Raw genomic sequence first — 15310 nt, 5'->3', positions numbered from 1 at the left:
TTTCTCAGGGGAAGTGTGGGATGGCAGTTATTCACTTCCGGGGGTGATTTTGCCCTTTCCCCTCCTCCACTGGGGCATATGGCAATGTCTGGGGGGTGTACTGGCATCTAGTGGGCAGAGGCCAGGGATGCTGCTCAGCATCCTACTATGCTTGGGACAGCCCCACCACACAGAATGATTCAGCCCCAAGTGTCAATAGTGCTGAGGCTGAGAAACTTCGCCCTGTGGCGAGCAGCCTTTTTCTTTATTTTTAGTTCCAGACGGGTTTGTTCTTCAAGGAGCTAACCTGCAAATCAGGGCTTGTTCATGCCAGGTCTGCTGTTGCTTTGTTCTAGTCCGTCCATAGCCAGACAGGATTGGAAAAAGCATAGGAAGACCAGGGGAAAGAGCGAGGAGACTGGTGTTGTTGGAGCCTCGCTGGCACCAGGCACTGGAGCCGGGGCTGGGCTTGGCGGCTTGGGCTGGTGTGTGGTGCTAATGTCACTCCTGGCAGACACGGGGCATCCCAGTTGTCAGGGATGTGTCCTGAGGGAGCGACCAGGCCAAGGCCATGCAGCTTGTCAGATCTGGAGCCAGGACCTGGCCCAAGAACCCAGGAATGAAGGAGTCACCCAGGAGATGGGGTCGTGAGTGGCAAAAACTCATAGCAGCTTCTACATAACTGGCCTTTGTAGCAGCTGAGGCTGAAATGGAAACATGAAGAATTACATTGTTTTTGTCAGATCATCACATTGATTACAACTGATGTATATTGAGGGTTTACAGGCAGCCAAAGTTATTTATCACTAGTAGGTCTTTTAATTCTCACAAGGACCCCATGAGGTTGATGTCATTATTCTCTTCTTTCTACAGATGGAGAAACTGAGGCAATGCCAGGTTAAGCACTTAGCCAAACAAGGTCATACAGTGGGTCAGAGGTGGGGCTGAGGATTAAACCCAAGTGGTCTGACCCCAGACCCAAGATCCTCACGACTAAGGTAATGATCCTTCTAAATACTAAATAATGAAACGTTTTCCCAGCTAGCTCCTGAAGGAAATTCATCGCATGGGGCTTTTGTCCGCACACCTCTTACCATGTGGCAATTGAGCTGTTAGCTGTGTGTCTGCCTCTTCTTGAATCCTGGGTGTTGCCTTATTCCTCACGGGTCTTCCCAGCCTGGCATGGAGACTGGCACATTTTGGCACATTTAGGCAGTCTGGTTCCAGGGTCTGTGCTCTTAGCCACCTAAACTGAATACTATTTTAAAATAACTGAAGCAAGACAAACCATTTTTGGGGATATGCTGGAAATTAGTCAGGAAAATTCAATTTGCACCCCACGCACTAAAACACTATTCCACATAATGCAGAGGACGGCTCCCCCGTGTGCCTCTCTACCCCTTCCCTCTCCTTCCCGGGGCCCCTGCAGGGCTGCAGATGGGAGGTCTCCGCCTGTCACTCAGGGTAGTTCAGCTCCTCCTCCTCCGGGGCTAGGTGGAGGCTACGAGGCGCCACCAGGGCGCTACATTTAATGTGGCGCGAGTTCAGATGGGTACCTGTACCTTTCGCACGCAGGTGCCTCACCCTATTCTTGACTTTCCTAAACACACGAGCAGCATGTCACTGTCTGCTCGAGTCCCTGCAGCCCCCAGTCCCTGCAGGATGAAGCGTGGGCTGTGAGTCATTTACTTGGTTAGACAAGTGGGAAGAAGAAGCTGACGGAGGTAGAAACAGAGGCTTTGGAGCTGAGTCTCACACTGGACAGGTCGATCCAGAAGTGCCCTGGGTCACGGGTTGCTGTGTGGTGACTGGGACTGCCAACGTGTCCCGAATGACAAGGAGTGCTGGCCAGCACTGCCCTTGAGCTGTGGCTGCGTGCCAGCACAAGACTTCCCAGCCCTGTGTCCCTGAGGTCTGCTCCCACTGGCTCAAGCAGTCTGAGCAGCTCTGGTCTGTGTAGCTATATCCAACTAGCCCCTGCCGTCAACTAGTCCCCCCGGCCTCAACTAGTCCCCTGGCCTCAACTAGTTCCCTTGGCCTCAACTACCTCCTTCTTGGCTTCATCTAGACCATCTGGCCTCAACTAGCTCCCTGTCTCCAACCTGCCCCCTGGTTTCTGCCTTGTTTGTTTAGTCATGCTCTTGCCCACACCTGGGAGGCCTTTACCCACCTCCTTCTAGAACATTCCTACAGTCCCTGGAGGCCCAGCTCAGATGACTCCTTTGTGCTGTCTGGACCTTTTCCCTCCTGCTCCCTTGCGATGATCTCCATGGGGCCCTTCCACACTGTCTTGTCTCCCAGGAAGGGAGGGGGCTGACATTCAATGAGTGCCTAAGCTAATCTGCACGACCACACCTGCAGAAGGCATCTTTCTCCCCATCTTACAGATGGGGAAACCGAGGCTCAGAAAAGCTAAGTGCCGGGTACAAGATCAGATTTTTGGGAAATGAAAGACAAGACATTTCAACCCCATTCTGTCTGACCCCGCAGCCCAGGATACACCACCTCTCCCCACCGTGGTCTCCCTTAATAAACGTGCGGACCCCCAAGGCCCAGCACATGCCATCAACATGTGGTTGAAGGAATGAGGCAAGACCCCGAGCTGTACACGACTGGTATGAAAGTATTCACTGACAAGCCCGGTGGTTTGGTCTGCTGTGACCTGAGCGAGAACTGACCAGCGCAGACCAGCCACCCAAACAGAAAACAAGAAAAAGGAAATTGTCCTGGACTCTACCTGGCAGTGCTGTCCCTGGCACAGTGCAGATATTCCAAAAAGGGACCTTTCAGGGGGCGGGAGGGGGGAGTGTCACTCTCCGGCTGTGGGTGGGGGTTCTTGTGGGGGTGAGACCAGACATTTGCATCATAAAGGGTGTCTTTCGGTTGGACTGAAGGCTGGGAGCTGGGCTGCTGCCTTGCAGAAAGCTCCTAGGCCTTCAGATAGCTGCATCTCCATGGAAATTAGTTTGCTGAGAGAAAGGAGCTATTTTAAGGACATGTGAAAACGACGAGGAGAACCTGTAGGCTGGGGTTAGGGAAGGTAGCTGTGGGAGAGAGCTTTTCTGAATGACTCACTGATTTCCCTCCTATCGAGCTGGAAAAACTGGCGTGGAAAAACGACCAAGACCCAGGAAAGAGGAGGAGCGCGCGTGGCTGACCCCTTCGCTGGGCGGAGGGCGCCCAGTGCCACAGTTGCCCTCCAGGCCATGACGATGACAACACCTTCCCCTTGGCATAAAATCTGCTGTTTCCAACCAGCTTTCATAAAGTCATGCAAAGAAGGAAAATTTTGCTGCTTAAAAAGAAAAGTGACTGCAGCAGCTTCTGCAATCTCCGGGGGGGACATAATGCATCTTAAGGGTGGGGGCAGTTTTGTGGGAAAGCTGGCTAATTAATCCGCCTTCTTGGTTAGGGAGCTTGGTGAAGGAGAGCTGAAATGAAACAGAAGTGATAAAGAGGTGGGAATTTCTGGGTTCCCCTCTCATCCTGCCGTAGGAGGGCGAATGGGGTGTTTGGGGGGCCTAGGGCCCCAAGAGATGGTGGTGGACCAGAGCCCATGGAGAAAGGTGGTCAGGGACCTTGAGGGCTGGGTGCAGGGTTGAGTGGTTGAAACGACAGGATGAAAATTCTTAAATTTCACAGTGTTTCCAGGTCCAGGCATCGCAGTGGGCCCTGCTGTCCATCAGCTTACAGTCAGAGCCCGGTTGGTGCTCACGTGGCCTGCTGGAGCTTGGGGGAGAGGCACGAGGGGCACTGTGCTTGCTCAGGCCACTATCACTCAGAGCAAAAGCTGATGGGGAGTGCAAGGTGCACCCCCACTGCTGCTCCTGGGAACCCTCAGGACTGGCGAGGAGGGCCTGGATGTCCATTCTAGGCGCGGGGTGGGAGCTCATGCTCTTTGCTCTCCCTGTGGGTGGGCAGCTGCGGCACCTGGTAGCCCATGGTGGCAGCCAGGGGGGTCCCCAGGTGCCACGGTATCAATGCCCTGGTCTTCAGCTATAGGGTGATGGATGTAGAGGGGTTGGCCTAAAGGATGTCTGGATGTCTCCAGCTGTCCCTCCACTCCAGCCCTTGGCCTACTGGGTCAGAAGGCTGGTGCCTGGGACCCGAGTCAGCTTCCACGTGGGAACCAGGAAGTGAGCCTGCAGGGCAAGGGGACCCCACCTGAGTGGGGCAAGGGGCTGCGGTTGCAGTGTGCTTTCAGCACGGCCCCTGCTGGTCTCCACGTGCCATCGTTGAAGGGCAGGAAGTGGTTTGCTCTGTGGCTGCCTAGGACACCACTCCCTCAAGCTCTGCCTGGAGTCCAGGCCTGGTGTCTGTGAACTGGAGCAGAGGCTGAGTAGCCTGAGGTGGTGGGAACAGCAATCCAGGTCATGGCACCCTGAAAGTGGGGCCAAGCAGCACCCCCACTGGCCTTCTGGGCTGCGGGTTGCTCCTTGACCCACGGGCAGTGCAAGCTGCCCCTGAATATAGAGAGCTGGGGGCCCATGGCCTGGGGATTGTTTACACGTGTTTCATCTCTGGAGTTTAGCAATGGACACTCATAAAAGCCAGGAGGAACTTGCGGCTGCAGTGGGGGTGGGGAGACAATGCCGGTGGAAGTTGGGTGGCTACAGGGTGCCTGGAGTTCCACAAAGATGTGTGGCGCTGTTCCTGGTCCACACTCAGCTTCACACTGGTTCTCTGGAGTCCCTTCCGGTTAGGGCAATGCTTGCCCATTGCCACCGTGAGCCTTGACTCCTCCCCTCCCCTCACCTGGCGGCTGCTCTGCAGCCCCAGTAGCCTAGAAAGGTGGCTGTGGCCAAATGTCAGGAAAAAACGTCACACAGATGGGAGCTGAGAGAGAAAGGCACAATTTATTGGTCACGTGGACTGACACACACGGGGATGTGGGGTGCGTACCCATTCTCCTTCACTCACACACACTCTGGATTCAGTTTCCTACGTTAAATTCTGTTACATCAAAAAGCAACACAAGAAAAGACATCACCAATCTAGTCTAGTAACCAAGGAAGCAGGGCTGAAAGCCATGGAATCTGGAAAGTAAAGGCTGCCCCGCTGTGAGAGCTGGGAACCGAGAAGCCCGCCCTCCCTGGCAGCCAGGCGGGAGAACTCGGCTTTCACGAGCAACAGCAGAGACTCTTCCATTAGCACAAATGTTGGGGGCTCAGCTCAACCCCTTGCCTGGGTGGTGCTGCCCACCTTGAGGAGGGTGTGGGGGACCTGGCACTGGCCTGGGCATCTCTAGCCCGGGCTGAAGCCGGATCTCTCCACTGGAGAGTGGGAGCTGATTTTTTTTCTCCTTCTGACTGAAGAACCGAGAGGACCCAGAGAGACCCCAGCTCTGTGGGAAGCCCCGGGCTTTAGCTGAAGCAGTTGGCATCACTGAAGCTAGACGAGGCCAGGTTTGTTGTACCCTACATGAACCACTCACTCTTCAGCTCCCTAGAGGCCGGCCCCATCTCACTCCAGGAGGGCACTGGCCGTCATGTTTAATGCTCTGTCCAAACCACTCAGGACATACTGAGTTGACCTGGGAGGTCTGGGAATGTGCTTTTGGTTGGCTGAAGAAGACTCAACTCAGAATGTTCGGAAAGCACGGTACCTGGCACGAGGCGAGTGCTCGATACATGTAGCAATTATTATTATTAATATTATTATTATTATTATTTATGTCTCCACCCATGAATCAGCGCTTTAGTTCCTTTCTTCACGATGGTGACCGGAACGAGGCTCTCGGGTCCCGAGTACCAAGATCAAGCTGGGGCCCAGGTATGCGGGTGTCTGCTGTCTGTCTGGTGCGCTTGTCCTTCCAACCCCGGCACCAGATGCCAAGTGTCGCAGCGGCGCACTCTGCTGAGCACACAGAAGCCGGGCAGGAGGAGCCAACGGGGGTCCCGGGAGAGGGTCCGAGCGGCTTTGTGCTGCTCCTCTGGCTCCATCTCGCTGGCAGCTCGCCGGGGGCTTCACTGTGGGACAAGAACAGAAAACTGTCAGCACCTTGATCTCGCCAGGCCAGATGTAACCAACGGTCCCCGAGTCCCTGCATGCTGCGGGCTAGGTCGGGCTTCCTTTAACAGAGCCCTGAAAAGAGCCACCACCCTGTTCTAAGTACTTCATATATGTTCTGATATATATGCATATATGTATACATAGTATATATGAAATGATATATAAATATAACATATATACATTACAACATATAGTAATAATATATAATAAGATTTAATCTTCCCTCTAAACCTATGAGGCCCATTAACAGCCCCCCTTTTCCAGATGAGTAAACTGAGGCTCAGGGCAGAGCCAGGAAGTGGGAGAGCTGGGATTCAAACCCAAGACAGTCTGGCTCCAGAGTCTGTTCTTAACCACTACTCATTTTGCTCCAAAAGAAACCTATTTTATAGGAAGAAAGGGGACATTAATTCTGAAGTCTCTAAAATATTGGGAAAAATTGAGTACTAATACTAATAATGATAACAATGAAATATAAATGATTTGGGCTCTTTTTATTTATGGAACCGTATTCCTATGGGCCTGACACATGAAGGCTCAGAGTTTATCTGAAGCCCCTCCGTTAACACTTTCAATGTAGCAGCAGGGACTCTGGGGACAGACAGGACTGGGTTCAGATCCTGACTCCACCCCCTTCCTCAGGGAGCTGTTTCCAGAACCGCTGTTTCTCAAAACCCACTCCTGGGCCGGGTGGGCATATCACCCACATGCTCGTGCACACGCACACTCACATGCATGAGAGCCCACGTGCACCCGAGCGCGCTCCTGGGCACCACAGTTGTATCATGTGCACGTGCACGCATGCACACCCACGTGTACCCAAGTGCACTCCCGGGCACAGTAGTTGTATCACACACATACACATGCATGCACTCGAGCCCATGTGCACCAGAGCGCACTTCTGGGCACCATGCCGTGTCACCCATGCACGCATGTGCACACGTGCTCCTGAGCGCACCTGCATGGCGGCCCTGGGGAGCGGCGCGTCCTCGGGCCGGGGCTTGCCGTGGTGGGGGAGCTCGGCGTTGTCGCGGTAGTCGCGGCTCTTGGAGTGCTGCAGGTGCAGGACGGCCGGGCTCTTGACTGGGAGGGGCGGCCGCTGCCCGGAGCCGGGCGGGGGCTGCTGGCTCAGTTCTGACCTGGAAGGCTTGATGGGCCTCTTGGCCGGCACCGGGGCTTGGGTGCTGGCAGGGGCCTTGGGCTTCCCTTGACTCTTGTCCCCACCCGCTGGTCGGCCGTCAGCGGAGGACGAGCAGGTGAAGGAGCGGAGCCGGGGCGTGGGGCTGAGGAAGGGCGCGGGTGTGGGTAGGGGCGGGGGCACTGGCTTGCTTGTCCCCTTGCTGCCCTCGGCCTCCTGGGCTTTGGAGAGCAGGATGCTGGGTGACAAGATTCCCGGGTCCGGGCAGGGCGGGAGCTCCTTCCTCAGCATTTTCGGGGATTCCTGCTCTTTCCTGGGAACCAGCTTAGGGAAGGAACTCACAGACCCATAGAGCGGGTTCTCAAACATCTCGGGCTTGGTCAGTGGCAGGTCCTCCTGAGGCAAAGGTTCCGCCACATTCTTCCCCATGTCGCTGGGCCTGGAGAGGGAAAGAGAAGACACAGGGAAGAAACACACATGGGGGATGTCTGCTTAATGGGTATGGGGTTTTCTTTTTGGGTGATAATATTTTAGAACCAGATAGAGGAGGTGGTTGCATAACATTGTGAATGTACTGAATGCCACTCAACTGTTCACTTTAAAATGTTAATTTTAGGTTATGTGAATTTCACCTCGATTAAAAAAATTTGTTTTTTAATTGGAGAAGATACTGTGTCACTCATATGTTGATGATGTCCTAGGTAACCTCAGTTCTTGCCTCGGACCTTTTCCACCATAGAAACGATTCACACCACAGCGTTAGTGAGGGGGACTTTACTGAAGGGAAGAGGGGGCTTCCATAGCACCCCAATATCAAAACTACCTCCTCAACGCTCATCAGAGAAGCCTGCCCTCCACAGCCACCACCTCTCACTGCTGAGAACAGACCTCCCTTCCTGACTTCCCCCTAAGAATCTCACAGCCTCTCCTCTGCTGTCTCTAGCAAATTCTGCCCCGACCCTCAGGGGAACAGAAGCCTTGCAGGTGACCAGACCTCCTCCTCAGTCGCCATCTGTGCACTCGAGGGCCCCAGGTCAAGGAGCTCCATTTAACAGACGTGTAGGAGCACCCCGTGTGTGGAGACACTGCCCCAGGCACAGGAAGCGGCCAGGAGCCAGACAAAATCTATGCTCAGGGGGCCGACGCTCCCAATCAACACAGTATTCTTCCCAACAGAGAAAGTCCTCTTCCTGCAGATGGTGGTCTCCTTCACGTCCTCACTTAGAGTGGGAGGGAGAAACAGCGATCACGTTGAAAGTCAGAGGGACCCTGGAGAGATGCGAGCACCGGGGAAACAAGCCAGTAGCCAGAAAATAGGCCAATTTGACTTATGGGCAGAGAGGGAAGTCCACGTTGTAACCCCAAGTAGGTAAGAGCTGCTCTTGTTTGTCTGTTTCCTGATTTATTACTGCTCTTACTGGAGGTGATTTCCTGCTGAGCAAATTATGAGAACCAGGAATGGGAACAAGTTTTGCTTTCTGGCCAACAGCATAATCTCCCAGGGGAGCGTTCTGGGTTCTGCTTTCTGCAGAAAAGGAAGGTGTCAGGAAGAAAATGCCGGTCCCTTGGAGCCCACTGAACTGTTCAGGCCATGACGCCTCTTACTGATGAAATGTGTGCTGAAATGCTGCTCGCAAGCTGCTGAACGGACAAGGCCCACAGACTCCTCGGGAAGTAGGTGTGGGCTCAGGGGATGGGGCGAGATGTCATCCTCGCCCAGGAGCCAATGAGACGAGATGATGTGGGGTGTCGGGGAGGCTAGCCCCAGGGACCTGCCAAAGGTGGCCTGCCTGCAGACTCGGGGTTTGCTCATTACTCTTCGGAAAGACCTGGAAGCAGTTTCGTAACCAGAAATATTGGGGCCTTGAACGAAGATTTCGGAAAACTGCCCCTCTACCTCAGGTCATCCTCTGCACCCCCATCTGGATCCTCAAAGGCCTCTGCTATGAGTTAGCCCAGGGAGGAAGGTGTGGGAGGCTACAAATGGCAGTCACCAGAAGTTTCTAATGAAGAGGCAAGAAGGAGAAAAGACAAATGCATGGCTGGACATTCGACGGCCCACCCTCAATGACCAAGACAGGAGGAGGGGGCTCGCCTCAGAGAACTAGGGGCAGGGCCAGGAGGAGGACCCTGGAGGTGAGCACTTTGGTGATTCCAAAGCTCACTCCTTGGGAAAGAGGAGGGGACTTCTTCGTAGAGAGTGGAAGTCTTGGTGGGGGCAGGGGAGACTGGGGGAAAACCATAAACATTTTTTGAATGTCTATTTCCCTGACCAAAGGCAACAAGGAACCGACTGCCGGAGTAGGCCATGGTGGTGGAATAAGTGAGGCAATGTCCAGGGCAGAGTTCATTCCTGCGGCAAAATGACTCCACGTCCCAGACCCCGGAGTGTGTGCTTTTCTAAAGAAGCGAAGCACGAGCAGAATCTGAAAAGATCCTGTTCCTAACCACACGACTTCGGTCCAGGGTGAGCAGCCGCCCGGTTTGCCCAGGATTCAGGGCTTTCTCAGGACGTGGGATTCTTAGTGCTGAAACGGGGACAGTGTTGGGCAAATTAGGATGGCTGGTCACTCTACTTGGGTCTGGGGCAAAGGAGGGAGGACACGGAGGGTGCTGGTGACACCCCCTTTCCCACAGCCTTCGCTCAGGCGGAGCCAGGGGTTGGGAGCAGTGAAGAGGTTGCAGGCAGGTGTGGGAGCTGCGGGATTCTGGCCTCTAATCACCTCCTTGGTGAGAAGTGAGCTTAGCACCCCACTCTGGGGGCCCCTTACCCACCTGTGTCCCCATTCTGAAGCTGTCACCCGTGAAACCAGGGGAACACATTCCCCACCCAGTTCTGAGCTGTGTGCTGTGTTCACGTTGTTAAGCATAAAGATACATTGACTTTGGGAACTTAAAAACATTCCACTTAATAATCTCCTGTTCTTTGTGGTTGTTTACAGCTCCATGTCTTGGGGTCACCGAAGAGCTGACCTTCACCAAAGTGGCACCTTGGCACCCACCATACGGTGGCTTCTGTCCTCATTTTTCCAGGGAAGGAAATTGAGGCTGTTTCTCCTTCCCCCAAATTTCTTGAGGAATGACCAGAATCCCAAAATATTATCAACAAATTCTGAAAACTAGAGGTACAGGGATAGGGCTGAGCTCAGGGGCTGGCTTATTTCTTTATCCTGTCCTATCACATCCTCCTCTCTCCCTCCATCCCTGCCTTCCTTCCACCCATCTCTCCATTTTTTTTTAGAGAAAAAGATTAAGAAACAAAACTGCAAACCGCCCCTCAGTCCAGAGGATTGACAAGTGGCTGTGGCCTTGCCCAGCCCGATCTCCTCAGCTCCCATCCTCCTGACACGTGCCCTGTGGACCAGTTCTAGACTCAGGTCTGCTTTTTCTAACCTCCTGGTCTTTCTGGAAGTTTCACAGCCAAACCCCCTCCCTCGGCAGGCTAGCTGCTCTCCCTGCCTGTGGCAGTCCTAAACCCAGCTGTGGCTTTTTCTGTCCTTAGCAGGATAGACAGAAAGTTGCAAGTGTGAACAGGTGCCCTCGTGGTTGAGGAGAGAGAGGAACCCGGAGGTGGGGAGGGACATCTACATGGAAACTCCCACCTCTCTTCCTCCAGGCCTCCGGGGAGGGGGGGTATTGCCTGAAGGTTCACTGGTTATAGAAACGTACTTTTCAATAAAGGTAGTTTTTACAGGAGTGTGTTTTTCTTTGGCAGTATGTTTAAAATTTTGTATCCTATTTAAAAAAAATCTTTCAAGTTTACACCAACAGGGTAAGAATTGGAGATTCCACAAGCATTTCTGGAGTGCCTACTGTGTTCCAGACCCCAAGGATGAGCCAGTGAGCAGAGAGAATGGAACACACTTCCGTTCTAGGGCCAGGTTTCCTGGCGTGAAAACCCAGGGCGGAGAGAGGTCTTGGTGAAGAGGACACTCACCTTGACTCCTGCGTCCTGGGGCTGGGGCCCCGGGCTGCTGTTGAGGAGGAGAACTTCTTCGGTGAGACGGGCGCTTGGGAGGGCGGTGTTGGTGGGCTCTCACCCCTTCCAGGCCCCAGGGAGGAGTCCTTGAGTGGCTGGTCGTAGCTCCACGCTGTGGGCTGCTGGTCGGGGGACAGGGTCTGCTTCACGTGCCCGAAGGGCCCCACGCCCATGTAGTTGGGGTTGATAATTTCAGTGATGCTGGAGCCACCACATGGAGGGACCCTGCGGGGAGACATACAAAGTCACCCCAGGGCTCCCTTCCCTCCTCTCTTCTAGTGTCCTCTGATGTCCCTCGGGGCCCCTCAGGCTCTCCTCAGCTCCTTTGCTTTTTGGGCAGTGGATTCATTCATTCATTCATATGACAAAATAGCTACTGAGTGCCTGGTAGGTGCTAGGCCCTGGGCCAGGAGGAGGGAACATGGTCGTGAGCAAGGCAGCCATGGTCTCTGCTCTCATGGAACCCACGTCTGGTGCGAGAGACGAACAAAACAAGCTCAGTGACTGAGAGACACAGTACTTCGACAGTGCTGAAGTCTGACTGAGAGCAACCAAAGAGGCAGAGAGAGACTAGCAGGAGGGTCGGGACCAACGGGCACGGGGTGGCCAGAGAAGGCCTATGTGAGGGGGCAGATAGGAAGGAAGGGAGGGGGACAGTGGTCAGAGCAACTGCAAAGGCCCTGAGGCGAGAGGGGCCTGACCTGTTCCAGGAACCATCTGCAGGCCCGTAAGCAACTGGGGAGAATGGAGTGAGAGGCTGAGGAGCCCCGTGGGGCCAAGTGACTGTGGGAGGAGGGCAGGGTGGGGCGGAGGTAAGTAGAGAGCTCATCTGGGATGTGTCGGCTTGCACGTTTATGTGTGAGGCATCAGAATGGAGACAGCCGTGCGGGCATTTGGAAAGATGAGTGTGGAGGTCACAGAGGTCACAGCTGGATCCTCGAATGTGAGGGGTCAGCTTAAAGCCGTTGAGGGGATGGCCCAGACCTGGGTGAGGTGACCCTAAGACGCACACTGTGCTGCCTCTCGGAGACAGACGTGCCGTCCTTCCTTGTAAGACAGTGCTCAGTGCTCGCACGAGAACTAGCAGAGTTCTGAGTATATAAGTTATAACCAACGGTCCCCAGCTCCCATCCACTCGACCAGCCTGGTTTGGAGCTCATCTCACTGCCATCTGTCGATGCCTCCTTAAAAAATGCGTTAATTCTAATATTAGTCAAGTGGAAAATCATTTGTTGACCTACACTGATCCTGATTCTGGAGCCAAGCAGATATCTGAGAGCTACGACGCCTTCATCGATGGGATAATAGTGGGAGAGAAGGATGGAAAGGGAATACCTTAGTGCGCAGGCTACAGCCATCAGAAGTTGGAAGTGGACTAGGGAACGGGGTGCAGAGGGGAGTTCTGGTGTTCCCAGGGGTGGGGTGGGCATGAGGGTGAGGGCTGCATGGACAGGTAGTAGGGGCTGAAAGGAGAGGAGGAGGAAGCTGGACTTGGCAGCAGGTTTTGGAATTCTGCTTCAGCTAACCGGCATCGCTTTGCCCCTGGCAGGGAAGCTGGCACGGAGACTATGACAACCCTCCCTGGCTTGATTCTGGAACTTGAGATCACATCAGCGAGTTGAGGTGACCCTGCTCTTTGGGGACTGCTGTCTCCTAGGAATGTAGACTTTAATGTCTGGATCATTCCCAGTCCAGTCTCTGCCAAGAGCAACCTACGTGCATTTTCCCCCAATGATTTTTTTTCCTATAATAATAGGATGGGGTTTGTTGGCCACTGAGCCATGACTGCTGATGTCCCCTGTCCACAGGAGACACGGCAACTGTGCCATGCAGTCATCTCTGCAGTGGCTTCCTCCTGAACTGGGCATCTTTCTACTCGGCTGTGAGTTCCTAAGTTGGGGATGGCACCTAATTTCCTTGGTTTCTCTGGAAACTGACACACAGTTGGTGCTCAACCAATGTCTGTTGAATGGATCTGAACTTTCCAACACAGAAGAGTCTCCCAGCCCCCATCACAGTCACACCAACCTCCCCAGAGCCGTGGGCTTGTGGTCAGAAGACTTGGAGCTGGAAGCAGGACGGCTCCTCTCCTGGCCGGAGCTTTCTCTCCCTCCCGGTCCTGGGTTTCTGTCCCCACTTACTCTCTCCTGGGTCCTGGGTCTACAAAGCCAGGCTAGTTTATAGTGAAGCCCTGCAACCCCCCAGCTCTACCTGTTGGCGGGTTCCCACTGCTTCATGGGGTCGTGGCTGGTGAGGCTCTTCAGGGACTTGGGCCCACTGGACTCATCCCGCTCAGTCTTCACAAAGTCTGCGAGGAAAGGGCCAGGAAAGAGCATGTGAGGGCCCAGTGCCCAGAGTTTGGCCAGGATGGCAGAGAGGTTTCCATTGGTCAAAGCTAGACAGTGAATAATGGCTGCCTGGGGAGGTGGGCTAAGCAAGATTCTGAGGCCTCATATGAGTTCAGTGATTGATTAGTTATGCCTGCCACAGCTCCAGAGGGAGGGGAGTTGGCACGTGTGACCCAGAGTTGTCATTTCATGTGACATTTCCAACTTGTTGGTGTCAGCGAGGGATAAAACAGGCAAATATTTCTTGGCAGATCCGAATGAAATAAATATAACAAGGTAGCTCCACAAGAGCATTTGGTACCCAAAGCCAACAAAGGTGCAGAGTCCTCCTCACCCCAACCCACGGTCTTTCTAGAGAAAGGAGCTCCCACAAGGCAGAAGGAGGAGCCACACCCACGGGAGGCAGCACTCTCGATGGCCCAGAGCCTTCCGAAGAGCAGAGGATGCTGGCTCGTCCATGGTGAGTCCTGCTGTCTCACTGTTCACGTGAGAGGCAGGACCCCATCACGTTTACAAACTCCAGCCTAGCTCTGGGTGAACCTGCATTTTCACCGTGAGCTAGCCGCTTACTAGGTACGTGACCTTCAGCCAATCACTTAACCTCTCTGTGCCTCAGTTTCCCCATCTACCAAACAAGGATGAGACGTGGCTCTCAGGGCTGTTGTGAGAGATCAATGAGATGGCATTTCTAAGACGATCATTTCACACATTGTCAACTGTCAAGTTAAAGCCCAACTCATTTTAGGCATTGTCATTGGAGTGCTTTTGAGCAGAAATTAAAGCGAAGAGGAAGAGGAAAAAGAAAATCGCCTGTTGCCTGTGTGAAAAGGAAGAAATGCTTGATTAACAAATGTTGAGCAGCTATGTACTTCTCCAATCTTTTATTATTTCAAGAAGAGAGGTTTTAACATGGTGGATACTATTGAGAAGGACACGCATTAATTTCCAAGTCTCAAAATTTTATGCAGGATTCAGAGGATATGACGAATTCAAGTCGAGACAGTTCCTTGAGTTCTCTCTCTGTTATTGGGGTCTCTTGGCCACATTTCAATGTTCTCGCAATGGAGTAGTGAGAATTCCTATCTAAGAGATGCAGCCTCTAAAAACTGCCTGATGGGAACCAGCAAGGTCTCCTTTGGGGACAGACAGGGGATGACTCCCTGTGGCTGGTATTTCACATGGGGTTAGGAAATGCCTACAACGAGCATTTGTTCCCAAGTGTGGCTGTTTTGGTGTCATTTCTGAAGGCCACGATAAATGCGTTCTCCCAATGGCCAGCCAAAGTAAGCAAGTGGCATTTAGCAGGACAGAAAGATTTGAGTTCAAGTTCAAACAGGTGTTGGGGGTCCTGCCAAGGAAGAGAAGGCCACAGGTGCTGCTATTTTGGAGGGTGGCTGGGGCGAGAGGAAGGAAAAGCCAAAGAAATGTGCTAAGAACAAGAATGGGGCTTCTAGATATATGTGGGTTGTGAAAGCAATCTGGAAGGTCCCGCAGCCCTGGGTGGGTACCAGGAAGGCAGGGTGTAGGTATGTGCGAGGGTACATATGTATATATATGAGTGCACACCATTTGGCCATGAGGAAGAACAGGGATCACATGGGAAATTCTAAATTTCACCTGCAGCCATAGCTTCAGAAAGAGCTAGTCAGTTTCAGGTAGGTTTATTGTGTAATTTTGGTCCTTCTGGTGGAGGTGCCAACAAGAAGTGACAAGGCCTAAAAGATTGATGTAAGGTGAGAGCAGAGGACCTGGAAAATTCACAAGCTTCACATCCTTAAAGATGTAAGCTGACTGGGATGGGGGAAGGGTGATTTACACCTCTGGGGCATTTCAGTTCTGGGGGGAAATTCCTGA

General features: G+C 53.3%; 1 protein-coding gene across 2 annotated transcripts in view; it reads right to left on the bottom strand.

Annotated features, from left to right (window-relative positions):
• Positions 1–4816: 4816 nt before the first annotated feature.
• INPP5D (inositol polyphosphate-5-phosphatase D) overlaps positions 4817–15310 on the bottom strand; it is a 121613-nt gene continuing 111119 nt past the window's right edge. For both annotated transcript variants that reach the window (XM_058533226.1, XM_058533227.1), the window contains 4 exons: positions 13320–13416; positions 11067–11333; positions 6950–7568; positions 4817–5948 (listed from right to left, as the gene is read on the bottom strand). In XM_058533226.1, the coding sequence (XP_058389209.1) occupies positions 5946–5948; positions 6950–7568; positions 11067–11333; positions 13320–13416 (986 nt within the window). In that variant the 3' untranslated portion in view covers positions 4817–5945. The remainder of the gene's footprint in view (positions 5949–6949; positions 7569–11066; positions 11334–13319; positions 13417–15310) is intronic.

This window comes from Diceros bicornis, chromosome 37, assembly GCF_020826845.1.
Source record: "Diceros bicornis minor isolate mBicDic1 chromosome 37, mDicBic1.mat.cur, whole genome shotgun sequence".
Taxonomy (NCBI): domain Eukaryota; kingdom Metazoa; phylum Chordata; class Mammalia; order Perissodactyla; family Rhinocerotidae; genus Diceros; species Diceros bicornis.
Note: the sequence above shows the minus strand (reverse complement) of the source record. Positions and strands in the feature narration are given on the sequence as shown.